This window comes from Strix uralensis, chromosome 37 (assembly GCF_047716275.1).
Source record: "Strix uralensis isolate ZFMK-TIS-50842 chromosome 37, bStrUra1, whole genome shotgun sequence".
Taxonomy (NCBI): Eukaryota; Metazoa; Chordata; class Aves; order Strigiformes; family Strigidae; genus Strix; species Strix uralensis.
In genome coordinates this window covers 1174521-1187921 of record NC_134008.1, presented here as the reverse complement: position 1 = coordinate 1187921, position 13401 = coordinate 1174521, and the positions used below count along the sequence as shown (strand labels likewise).

General features: G+C 50.4%; 1 protein-coding gene and 1 long non-coding RNA gene across 2 annotated transcripts in view; both read right to left on the bottom strand.

The window, feature by feature from the left end:
• LOC141937094 (uncharacterized) overlaps positions 1-13401 on the bottom strand; it is a 786032-nt gene that overhangs the window by 715700 nt on the left and 56931 nt on the right. The gene's annotated exons all lie outside the window — the stretch shown is intronic.
• Positions 11668-12600, bottom strand: LOC141937120 (olfactory receptor 14A16-like). The gene has a single exon (XM_074854555.1). It carries the CDS (start codon positions 12598-12600, stop codon positions 11668-11670), a length of 933 nt encoding a protein of 310 aa, XP_074710656.1.

The window sequence follows — 13401 nt, the reverse complement described above, 5'->3', positions numbered from 1 at the left end:
CATTCTGACCCAAATAAAGGGCTGTAAGGTGGAAGTGGGGGTATGGGACACTGCTGTGATTTGAGGCACAGCTGGCTTTTGTTGACCCTGCTCAACCCTGTCCTCAGGTATTCACCTCCCAAGAGTAGACACTGTCCTGTGGGTGGCAGGAGTCAAACAGGTGTGGGGAAATGACAATAAAGTCCTCAGAAATGCTGCCAGGCATTGCAGAATCACAGAATAGTTTGAGGTTGGACCCGATTGCTGGAGATTGTCTAGTCCAACCACCTGGCCAAGCAGGGTCAGCCAGAGCAGATTTCCCAGGACCACGTCCTTTTGGGTTTTGAGTATCTCTAGGGATGGTGGCTCTGCAACCTCTCTGGGCAACCTGGTCCAGTGGACAGCCACCTTGAAATGCAAAAAGTGTTTTCTTCTGTTCAGCTATAATTTGCCATCTTTCAATTTATGCCCATTGCCTCCTGTCCTGTCACTGAACACCACTGACCAAAGCCTGACTGCCTTTTCTTAAGAGCCTTCTCTCAAAGATTTAGAAACAGTGACAAGCTCCCCCTGAGCCTTCTCTTCTCCAGGTTGAACAGGCTCAGCACTCTGAGCCTTTTTCCACATGAAAGACGCTTCTATCCCTTAACTGCCTTTGTGGCCCTTTGCTAGACTTGCTCCAGTATTGCTTTTGTAGGGAGGAGCCCAGCACTGGACAAAATACTCCAGGTGTGGCCTCACCAGCACTGAGTACAGATGGATCATCTTCCTCGGCTTTATAATAACGCTCTTTCTAGTGCAATTCAGGAGGCCGCTGGCCTTCTTTAACACAATTGTACATTGCTGTCTCATGGTCAACACCAGGACCCCTGGGTCCTCCTCTGCAGAGGATCTTTCCAGCCAGTTGGCCCCCAGCATGTACTGGTGCCTGGGGGCATTCTTCCCCAGAGGCAGGACTTCACATATCTCTCTGTCAAACTTCAGACCAGTTCTCCAGTCTCTCCAGGTCCCTCTATACAACAGCACACCTGCCTTGTGTATTAGTCACTCCTCCCAGTTTGGTATCATCTGCAGTCTTGAAAATTCTGAACTTGTGTATTTGCCGTGAGTGTGTACTCTGTCATGTTGTCCAGGTCACTAATGAAGAGGTTAAACAGGACTGGACTCAGTATTGGCCCCTGGGGTTCACCACTGGTGCCCTGCTCCCAAGGGGACTTTGTGCTCTTGGCCATGGCCTTCTGGATCTGGCCATTCACCCTGTTTCCAGTCCACCTCACTCTACCTATCAGGGTTTGACGGGATGTAGCATGAAAAGAATTGTTAACACGGAGGTGAAACACCTTCCCTGCTCTCCCCTCATCCACCAGCCGAGGCATCTCATTGCTGTGCTGGGTTAACCGTAGCTAATCACCAAACTGCCACCCAGCTGCTCGCTCACTGCCTCTCCCACCCCAGCGTGATGGGGGAGAAAATAGGAAGAATGGGAATGAGAAAGCTCCTGGGTTGGGACAAGGACATGGAGATCATTTCCCAGTTCCCATTGCGGGCAAGACATGACTTAGAGGAAAACAAGTCAATTTATTGTCAGTTAAAACAGAGATTTAATTATGAATTCATGTAATGGGGGAAAAAAGAAAAACATTAAAACAACACCTTTCCTCCTCCCTTCCCCAGGCTCAGCTTCACTCCTTCACCCCATCCTGAGGAATGCAGGGGCATTTGATATTGGGGGTCACAACCAGTACATAACAGTTTTTCTCTACTACTTGTTCTTTCCCACAGTTTTTCTCTGCTCTGGTACTATTCCTCCATGGGCTGCAGGGAAGATCTGCTCCACCATGGAGTGCCTCCTCCTCTTTCTCCAACTTTGGTGTTCCCTCCATGGTTTCTTAATGTGTTTATTTCCTCTAGCTCAACTGGTCTGGTGTTTTCTGTCCTTTCTTGAATATGTTTTCACAGAGGCACAACCAGTTTTGCTGATGGGCTGATCTGTGTCCTGTGTTGAGACTGTTGTGGAGCTGGAAACAGATCTGTCTGGCACAGAGCAATCCCTGGCCTCATCCCATAAAGCCCCCTTGCAGCCCCTCCAGCTACCAACCCCTTGTCACATACACCCCATACAGTCACCCACTGTGGAAAGGGGAGGTGCAAAAGACTTTTTTTTTTGTTTGTTTATTGAACTATGGTTATCTTTATTATTCTCTGTTGACAATTAAGGAAAAGCTTTCTGTGAGTGTGTGTGCAGCCAGTTCTCCAAATGGAGCAGGTAGGAACTGGTGCAAATGAGCTGCAACCTTCAGCTACAGACAGAAAGACTGGATCTGAAAAAGCCCAGGGGTCTAAGAGAGACCTCAGTGGTGGGGACATAGTGGCAAAGGTTGGCCATAGAGTGTGTGACCTCACCGAGCTTGCATTTCCTACATGGATTTTCAGACTCCATCAGGGCACATGCAGAGTCAGTACAAATTGGAGAATGCAGACATTTCTTGATCTGGAAGATGAAAACTGAAGAAAATTGAAAAAACAAAATTTAAAAAATAAATTCTTTAATTTGTAAATCTTTCTTTTTTAGGATCCACTTCAGAAATTTCACTATTTTCACGAATTGAAGAATTAATAAAATTATGCACAAAGTTTTGCTTCTTAGAGCACATAGGTGTCTCCACCACAAGCTGTCCTACAGTGTCTTGCATCTCTGTCTTTTCCAAACTTTGGAATTTTTTCCCCTGCTGCTGTTCCACACGAGCACCACTAATACCGCCCCAGGAGACGTGGAAAGTGTCAAGCATGATGACATGACCCTGGACACAATGTTCAAGGGCAGGTGGGCACAGGTGATCTTCTTCTCAGTCCTGCTGGTGAGGGTGAATGCTTTGACAAGGGAATAGACCCTGCAGGTAGACAATTGGTTTTGCCACTGGTGTTAGTAATGGGTTTCTATGACCTTGATAGCCTCCCTGAGGAAGAGATGGGATTCGCCTGATCAAGTGCGGCGAAACTACCCTTGCTAACAGGCGGGCCAACCTGGAAAGAAGACTTTAAACTGAAAGGGTGGATGAAAGGAGACAGTGGCCAACAGTCAGGTGAGGAAGTGGGGGACAGATTTTCAAGGAAAGGGTCTTGTATGATGAGATCAGAAGGGACATGGTAATAAACAAAGAGAGCTTAGGAGGAAACACCTTAAAATACGCACATAAAGAATGAGGTGCTTCAGGACAGCAGAATGGAATGCTCTCCTGCCATTTCTGGGTGATCAGCATGACTGGACACCTCTTCTGAGTGCTGGCACAGTAATTCTCACAGCGTGGAGAGCAAACAAGAGGAATTAGATGTCCGTGTGCAGTTACAGAGCTCTAGTCTCATTTGGATAACAAAGATGTGGGGCATTGCTGACACCACTGCAGTGCTGCGATGGATGGATGCTGGCATTGTAGAAGGACAGGCTGAAAAGGTGAGGGAAGGGAGGTGCCCTGCCCATGAGAGAGCAGTGGGGATGCATGGAGCTGTGCCTGGGAAGAGGTGATGCATCAGCTGAGAAGCAATGGACTAGTGGGCAGAGCCACATGGGCTACGCTGTAGTGAGTATCTGCTATAGGCAATCAGGATGATGTTAAGAGCCTGCAGAGAAAGAGCTGCAGGTGTGAGACACTGAGCACAGCCTTTGGTAGAGACAGTTGAAGGCTCTTGCATAGCTGAGAGCCCCCAACAGAGTCAAAATCTTTTCCCCCTTGCCAATGGTTGTTGCTTCTGCAGCTAACACCTACCAGGAGAAACCTTAGCCTCATGGCACCAAGAACTCGTGGCCTCCTTGCCCAAACCAGAACAGACCCATCAGTTCCATACCATAGTCCTGCCCTTGGCACTGCACATTGCCACATGACACTGCCCCAGGAAGAGCCCTGGGCAATGAGTGAGGGACAGGATCTCCCTTCCCAGGGGCTGCGGGTCAGGCTTTGGCCCTTTGGCTTCAGCACATTAAGGTGGACTAAGCATCAGAACCACCTTTACACTGTGTTTGCTTACCTCTCATTCCTGCCTCCACCTTTCTGCTCTAACCAGCCCCTGGGGAGACTTTGTTGGGGATGGCCCTCAGTGGGACCCATTAACACTCCTTGGAACTGTAGGCGTTGCTTCTGATCTTGACTTCTTCAGCCGTTGGTTCAGGCTCCTCTCAGTGTCTGAGGCTCATGGTCTCAGCACCAAAGACACCATGGGGCTCATTAAAATGCAAAATGCCATGTCTCTTGCTGTTATTTCCTTCAGTCTTCGAGACCTGGGTAGTTAATTGGAAACGTCTCTGGAGTGCACGTAAAGGGACGGATTTCACTGAGCATTTAATACAGAAGTATTTTTAAATTTTAGGTGTTTTGTATTACTTTTTCATTTTATAAAAGAAGTGATGGCAGTGTTCTCTTAATTGATGTTGATGCAGGGGGTCTCCTACTGCTGTCAGGAGGGGTAGGACCAGCTCCTTCTGGAGGTCAGACACTGCATGGACAACCTGATTTCTTACCTCCCCAGCCTGGGCATTTCTCCCATCGGCCCCCTGGGACTTGCAGCATTTCTCCTGACATCAGACTTCTCCACCCCAGCTGCAGCTGGAGGTTACAGCTCCTCTGCACCAGCTCCCACTGCCTTTCCTCACAGACCTGGCTGCACACAGGCACAGCAGAATTTCTCTTCATTGCAAACAAACAGAAGGAAAACATGGGAAAGTTTAACAAACAACAACCCCCACTGCTCAACTGTGTGCTAAGGGGAAGCTGCCTCCACTGAGGTTCACCATCCCCAGGGGAGAACCTCACTAGCAATGTTTCAGACAGATCGATGGGAAAATGAGAGATATGAACACAATGAAGGAGGTGGCTGAAGAGAGAATTAGACTGCTGAAAGACAAGGGCAGGCTTCTAACTCCCTGAAGCTCAGAGCTTCAGTTTCATTTAATACACTTCCGAGAAATTCCCATTTGGTCATGGTGGAAAAACATCATCACTGTATTCAAAGTTTTCAGTCATCTCAGCTGAGGAAAAGGTGCTCAGGTGTTTTTGAAAAGTGTCAGGCAGTTGTTCCCCTTTCCAGGCAGAGCTCAGCTGTCTGACCATGGACATCGATTGCCCCTTGCAGATGCCCTGGTGTCTCTGATGTATTTCCCTCGGGAGCTGCTGGTAGAGACCGGGCAGAGGGGCCCAGGACACCTGCACTGCCACCAGGCATCTTTTTCCCTGTGACTTAGGGCATCTGTGTCCCTGTAGCTATATCCCACCCTGGTTCTGGAAATATTTTTGTCTTTCAAAATTGTAATTAAATATATGTTCATGAAATGCCCCAAAGACAGATATATCAAAGTGTATTAAAGATGAAATAAACACCAAAAAATGTAAAAAAGCTGAAAGTTCTATTGAGAAACTATTCATTTTTCTTCTATTTTCCTCTTTTTTTCTTTGTTCCATTTTTATTGACATTTTTAAACATTTCTATCATACTCAGGCCTGCAGCATAAAATACAGATATTTCTATGTCTTGCAGAGGTCCCAACGCACTAAAACCACTCCCCACCCAGGAGCATCCTTGCCACTCCTCACCCCTTGCACAAAGAGAGTCACCACTAAGGTGGCAGGCTCTCTCACCTGATACGGGGAAGCTGGGTGACCACCTGCAGTGAAACACCCTGGGTTTGGGTGGCCAGATTTGCACTTGTCTCTACACATCTGTGTTACAGTGTCTACTCATATGGGTCTTTGGATCATCCATGAACACTCTCTTTTTATTGCCTCCAGGGTACATGAAGTGTGACTCCTTTTTAGGTGAAGAAAGGGAGGAGACTGGTCTCCCCCAACATCAGACACCTCCCTGCAGATATCTATGTCAAATCCAAGTTGTCTGGACTTCCCCTCCTAGTCAATGAAGACAAAGGAGTTGTCTTCACTGAGGTGTCTGGAAATCCTTTTCCTGGTGATGAAGGAATGCTCCAGAAGGGTTCCCATAGGTCCTGGGTCACCCTTCTAAGCACCCTGTGGGTACATCACCTACCCCAGAGCATCTCAGAGAGAACAGCTGATGGGTGAAGACAAAGGAATTACAAAAATGAATTTTCTCCATCATCTTCCTGGGGACTGAGATATGACTAACCAGCCTGTAGTCCCATGGATGCTCCTTGTTCTCTGCCTGAAAATGGGTGCAATGTCTGCCATTTCCCACCCTGTTTGCCCTGACATTTCAGAGGTGACCAGGAGCAGCCTTGCAATGATCCCACCCAGCTCTCCCAGCACCCTTGGTCATATCCCTCTGCTCCCCTGTACCTGTGTGTGCCCAAGTGGTGCATGTGCTCCCCAGACACACCTTCCTCTGCCATGGGTGCAGCCCTGCCTGCACAGATGTTGGTTGGAGACTCAAAGACCAGGGAGGTCTGGGGGCAGATCTTACCAGGAGAAGAGGATGGGAACATAATGAAAACCTCAGCATTTTCCGGGATGTTACCACTACACCTCCCGTCTCAATGCACCACGAGACTCTATTTTTATCATCCGACTCCTTGTTCTTCCAGTGAACATACAGAAGACCTTCTGGTTGCTCTCCCCATTCCTGGCTAGTTCCAACTCCAGCTGTGCTATTGCCTTTCCTGCCGGCATCCCTGTACCCAAGACCATGTCTGTATCTGCCTCCTGGACACCCTGTTTCCTCTTCCAACCCTTTTCAATGCCTCTTGGTGTGTGAATTATTCATCTAGAAGATCCCTGTCCATCCCCACCAGCTAGTATGTGTTTAACTCACAGAACATCACACTGAGGTGTTTCTGTACTTTGATGTTATCCTGAAGATCTAAGAGGGCTTCATGGATCTTGGCTCTCCAGGATCCTGCCAAGCACATGCTGAACCATGTGAAATGTGCTGTGCTGCAGGCCAAGGCTGTCATTCTGCTGTTTGCCTTTTTCCTCTGCCATGGTCACTGCAGCCATGGCTGCCCTCAGCATTCACATCCTCATCCAGTTCTGCCTTGTTCATGAGTATCAGAGTGCAGCCCTAGTCAGTCATCACCTGCCTGTGTCCAAACAGGAAGGGTGAGGCAGGGGAAAGGTGCCTGTCTGGGTACTGGCTGTGAGGACACCTCTGTTCCAGCCCCCTGACCAGCTGCAGCAGGCAGGAGGGCAGGCCATGCTCATGGACACCCTGCTCAGCCCTGTCTTCTCTGGAGCAGACCTGACACCAAGCAGCATCTCCCCTCAGAACCACAGCTGGGACTGCAACTTGGAGGGGGCTCACCTGGAAAGAAGTGCCCAGGAGTGAGCCAATACCCGGGCTGTGTGAGGGCTGAGCAGGTGCCTGGAGGCCCAAACGATGAGGGAACCAAGTGATTTCAATTTTTATGAGGATGAATTACAATGGAGGAAGTTGATGACCCACCATCAATGGCATGAGGAGCCTGTACGAGCAAGATTGGACAGACACCCTGTTTTGCTGATTAGGGATATCAATTAAACTCAGACACCAGAGTGAAAAGAGCAGGCGTATTTTACTAGAAATAACTAAATAATATAACAGAATAACACAGAAAACATACAGTAAGAAAAGACAGAGTAGTGCACTCAAACAAATAGGAAAATACAGGGTAATGCATCAAATCATTACTGCCTGAGAGAGAGAATAGTGATTAGGAAAGATACATCACCACTTGTATATGTTACCATCATCCAGATCCGCAGTCGCTGGGGAGTCCCGGTTACAGTGAGGATTCGGAGAGCCTGTCCCAGCCAGTGGGAAATCATACGCAGTGCGTCCACCTGTAGGTGAGGCTTCCAAAGCCGCTGTGAGTGGGTCCAGCCTTATATACCTAAAAATCAGCAAGCCAGAATAGCTGGCACCTTTGTTTTAAGCAGAAATATCTGGTTTCCATCTCACATTAGATCCCCCCAGAGCCTGGCCAGGGCTCAAGGGAGAAGCTAAGGGAGTTTCCCTGCTTATCTAGTTGATTTATGAGTAAGGTCACACACCAGGTCACAGGGCCAGACGACTGTCTCTGTGGCCCTGTTATCTTGCTCACACACACAAAGGATACATTCAAGATAGACGTGTTTTATGTTTAAGCTACATCTTCTGTGCATATTTCACTAATGACTCCATACTGAGTTAGCAGTTTTGGCTCAGAGCCTGTTGCTCAGGTTTCAACACTTCCACCTTTTACATCAGAATAGGTGGTTTGTTATAACTTAGTATAATACCTGTTAGCACAATGGTTATCAGTTATAAAATATACATGATTCATCTATAGGTCAACTCTGGCTTGAGCCTATTGTCCAAGTCTTTGCACTTCACACCCAAACAGTGGTTTTCTAAAACAAGGAGAGACCAATTTCAGGTGGAGTCCACATGGCATGGGAATGCACCAGAAGGAGAAACTCCTTGCTGTCCATGAAGAGCGGGAATCTATTTCAGTCACAGGTGGCATTCAGCTTCCCTGATTCCGAGAACCTACCAGTAGCAGCTTCTAAGTGCAGACCAATGGCCTTTGGGGGTGTTAAAGCTGGATGCAGTGAGGTGTAGGGGTAATGTAGAGCTGTCTGAGGCATTGCCTCCCAGGGTCCTCTTGCAGTCAAAGCAGAGTCAGGCGTATGGTGATTCTTAGCTTTATAGGGCTTTGTCCATCTGGGTCTTGAAAACCTGCAAGCATGGAGGACTTCACAGTCTCTCAGGGGGACCAAGACTTGTTCCAGTGCTTGGATAGCCTCATGGTGAAGAAGGTGAGGCCCCCCTGGCTGTGCGGTACCCCTCAGCCATCCCTTCTCCAGGCTGAAGAAGCGTGTCAGTAGGAGCCCTTTCACTGAGCAGAGGCCTGGGAGACCTTTTCAGGAAAGACTAGAGCAAAGGTGACGTTGAGTCACTCATCCCCATCTGTCTCTGATGCTGTGAAACCCCCTCCCCATTCAGCAGCAACTCGCATGGGCCTTCTTCAGCCTTTTACTGCAAACACAGTGACAAGGTCTTCATTTTGCTCTGGATGTTGCCTGCAGCCCCCGTCAGCTCCAGGAGAGCTTTGTCTTTCCTAAACACATGCCCTCAGCTCAGGTCATATTTCTAAATTCCTCCTTCATAGCCTGTCCTTGCTTCCACTTCCTGATCGCTGTGACATGGGCCCCCACCTGGGACCCATCCCTGCACCAGTGCAGCCCCACTGCCCAACACATGCCCCCATGGCCCCCTCATCAGACACTGCCCAGGACAGGGTGTGTTTGGGGTGGAGAAACATTCTGCACCAGAGACCCTCCCTACAGGAGACCTCAGCATCCATCGCCACCGGCTGTCCTGCTTTTACAGCCCCCCAGAGCCTGGGCCTAGACAAGCTGCAGATTTGTCCCAGAAAAGGGTTCCCAGACAGCCCTGGTCTGGGGTCTGCCAAGGTCTGGGCAAGAAGAGAGGCTGGGGCAGGGCTGGCTCCTCCCCCAACAGAGGCACCAAGACCAGCAGGAGGAAGGAGATGGGCACAGAGGAAAACCACCCATAAACTGGGGTGAGTGCTGGAATATGGCCGATGGGAGGGGCTTGGAGGTGATGAAGGCCATGGGGACCTTGTCGGTCTGTCCATGCCACAAAGGGCACAGACCGGCCTCCTCTTTCCTGCGCCTGTATATGTCGGCTCCCTTCCATGATATCTGGGTCTACACCACACACCCACTGCAGCGTGTCCTCTCCTTGCATCGTCACACAGCTCAGCTAACATTGGCTGTGTCCTCTCTCGTGCACTTTCCTGCCCAGCCCAGCCCCTCTCCAGCTCTTCCCTTCTCCCCTCCCTGCTCCCCAGTTTAACCCCACAGAGAAGCCCAGTCTGGGCTGCAGTGTACTGCAGAGCTCTGGGCACTCATCCCACAGCCCCAGCCCCTCGGAAGGGCACAGCAGAAGCTGGAAGGCAGAGGGGTCTCTGCATCAGATCCAGGGTGAACATTCACCATGGCATGAGGAAATGGAGGTCAGTGAAACTGCAGGACTCCTGGTCTCAGGTCCAGAAGATCCTGAAACAAGGCACCACAGACTGACTGTGACCCTTCAGTGTCATCCTCTGTCCCCAGGCTGGCAGAAGAGTCATGGCCAGGTGACAGAGCAGCTTGCCCTGCCCACCTATCTCCAGAAAGAGGTTTCTCTTTTTCATGGATTCCTCCCTGAAGGCACAAAAATGCTCCCTTGCTCTTCTCCAGTGACATCCCTGCTCCCCAGAGAGCCTTTCCCCACATAAGTGTATCCGTGCTGGCCTGCCCAGACGTTCCTGGCTCTGTCCCTGTGCTGCCTGCGGGTCCCAAGCTGGCAGTGCTGCTCTGCAGAGCAGGGGGACTATGGTGCCCTGGGGACACGGGGTGACCCTCCACTACCTGTCCTAGCTGGGGTGGGGACCAGACCCAGGCAGATGGGGTTAACTGCTGTTGAGGCCTTTTCATCTTCCCTGGATGGCTCAAGGGTCAAGAATGGGGCTGGGCAGGAAAATGGGGTGTCTCTAAAAGCACAAAAGGCAAGGGAGGGCTTCAATAGATCCAAACCATGGCTCTCAAAGATGTCCTGAACCATTCTCCAGTCTTGTGCCCCTTTGCCTTCTGGCTCCTCACAGCCCCTTCTGGCATTTCAGGGCCCTCATTAGCCCATGGTATCCTCAGGTTCACCTTTTCCTCCAGGAGACTCCACCTTGGATGGTCACTCACTTTATGAGGCACCACACACTGCCCCCCCCAGGCTCACACACTGGCCCTGGAGATCCCCTCAGCTCTCCTGGCAACACCCAATTCCTCTCCAGGACGGCATCTGCCATCAACCCCACTGCAGGTGGGACAGTGCCAGGCAGGTAAATCAAAGACAAGTTGCTGTCTGCATGGACATGTGCAACCAAGAAGGGAGGTCTTTGTCCAGCCCTTGGTCCCCCTGGGACTCTGGGCTTGTCCCCCTGAACCCATCATATACCCAAGAAGAGTAAAATTCCTTTGGAGGGAACAAAAAATTGGGTGTATTCGAGCATTGGAAGGAGCATCCAGCCTTCTGACCCTGCCCTGAGGAGTCCCTTTGGTTATGGTGGTGCTGACATGGAGGCCAGCTCTGACACCATGGTTCACATGGCCTGCTCCTGCCTGCAGCCACAGGGGTGCTACTGTGGACACAATGGGAGTGTGAAAAGCTACACCAGAGCTTGGGGGTGACACAAATGCAAGGGCACAGCAGGACAGTGTGGAAGTAAGGAGAGCCCAGCACAGAAAAGGCCACGTCCTGCTGCTGCCCTTGGCCGTGACTGCAGGGAAGCAGCAGTCCCAGCTCACAGGCAGCAGAGAGGCAGTGCCTGCCAAGGCAGCGAGGGGCAGCCCCGAGGGGCACTGGGGCTGCTCCTTCATGGGGCAGCTAGGTCCTTGGCTTCTGAATCCCTTCTGCCTGCTGGGGCTGTACCCCAGATCCAGAGAGACCTAAGAGATGTATGGAGAGGGAAAGGATGATATTCAAGCTTCTTTAGCAATGCAAAGAGCCTTGTTCCTTACGAACATTATGCTTAGAAGACAGGAAAAATAAAAAAGTTTTCAAGCTGAAAAAGATAGATAAATACTCTATAATTGCAATTAATATTATCACATGTATGAAATAAATACAATGTAGATAAACAGAAGGACAAAAGACAGGCTGGGATTTTACTGAATTCCTGGCAGTAACATGAGGATGGTGGGCACCTTATTAATGCTGGAATAATATGTATTTGTATAGTCTCCTCAGGGAATGCTTGACCTCTTGGTTTCTCATGCTGTAAATGACCGGGTTCAAAGTTGGAGGCACCACCGAGTACAGAAATGACACCACCAGGTCCACCGTTGGGGAGGAGATGGAGGGGGGCTTCAGGTGGGCAAACATGCCAGTGCTGACAACCAGGGAAACCACAGCCAGGTGAGGGAGGCACGTGGAAAAGGCTTTGTGCCGTCCCTGCTCAGATGGGATCCTCAGCACCACCCAGAAGATCTGCACATAGGACATCACAACGAAAACAAAACATGACAAATAAAAAGAGACACTAACCACGATAAGCCAAACTTCCCTGAGGAAGGAGTGTGAGAAGGAGAGTTTGAGAATCTGGGGGATTTCACAGAAGAATTGGTCCACAGTATTGCCTTGGCAGAGTGGTAGTGAAAATGTGTTGGCCGTGTGCAGAAGAGCCCAGAGAAACCCAGTGCCCCAGGCAGCTGCTGCCATGTGGACACAAGCTCTGCTGCTCAGGAGGGTCCCATAGTGCAGGGGTTTGCAGATGGCAACGTAGCGGTCGTAGGACATGATGGTGAGAAGGGAAAACTCTGCTTGGATTGAAAAAAGAAAGAAAAAGACCTGTGCAACACATCCCAAGTAGGAGATGTTCCTGGTGTTCCAGAGGGAATTGGCCATGGCTTTGGGGAGAGTGGTGGAGATGGAGCCCAGGTCAAGGAGGAAGAGGTTGAGGAGGAAAAAGTACATGGGGGTGTGCAGGTGGTGGTCACAGGCGATGGCGGTGATGATGAGGCTGTTGCCCAGGAGGGCAGCCAGGTAGATGCCCAGGAAGAGCCAGAAGTGCAAGAGCTGCAGCTCCCGTCTGTCTGCGAATGCCAGGAGAAGAAATTCAGTTACGAAGCTTCTGTTGGACATTTGCTTCCTCTGGGCATGGGGCCTGTGCAAGGAGAAAAATGCAGTTCAGATTTAAGACTGACGTTATTGTCTAAAACTTGACAGAATCACCACCCCTCACAGTCCCTGTCCTTCCAGAAAGACCTTCATGCAGCTCCCGGACTGGAGCTCTGGTGTTTGCTGGCTGAGGGGGCAGTGGGGAGCAAGGGATTCTGCTGTGGGCTCTGCAGGAGTCAGTCCTGCTGTGCCCCAACAGGCAGAGAGGAACCCGCAGTGATCGCTGTTTAACTCCACTCCTGAAATTCAAGAGATTTCAGCCTTGTCCCTCCCAGTGCCCCCAGCTGCAGAGCCGAGCTGTGGGGCTTTGCTCTTCTTGCTTTTGCTCCTGTTGCCCTGTCCTACCTGAGCAGTGCGTTCTGAAGGCAGACAGCCTGGACATTTCTGCTGCGCTACAAGTGCTGCATAGAGAGTCCGGGGCTGCAAATGGGCAGAGCCTTAGTGCAGAGTCACACCCAGCTGTTCCCTTGACATGAAGTTGGATGCTGCTGAGAGCAGAGGAATCCAGTTGAAAACTTCCCTCCCCAGAAAAGATCTCTGAGCTTTTTGGTTCCTTGAAGACAGGGTGTCTGGAGAAAGAGCCAGCTTTATCCCCAGCCCATGGGCAGCATTACCCAGAGACCCGCAGGATAGAAGGGGGCTTGGGCACCTTGCTCCTATGGACACATCTGCATGGCAGGACCTGCAGGGCCAGTTGTTGAGCTGCAGCTGAAAGCCACATCCCCAGAGAGCCTGAAAACAGGAGCAGCAGCAGCAGGGGCAGGT

What these genes read in the sequence shown, in the direction of transcription:
- LOC141937120 (XM_074854555.1), bottom strand. Translation starts at nt 12,600, where the DNA reads ATGTCCAACAGAAGCTTCGTAACTGAATTTCTTCTCCTGGCATTCGCA.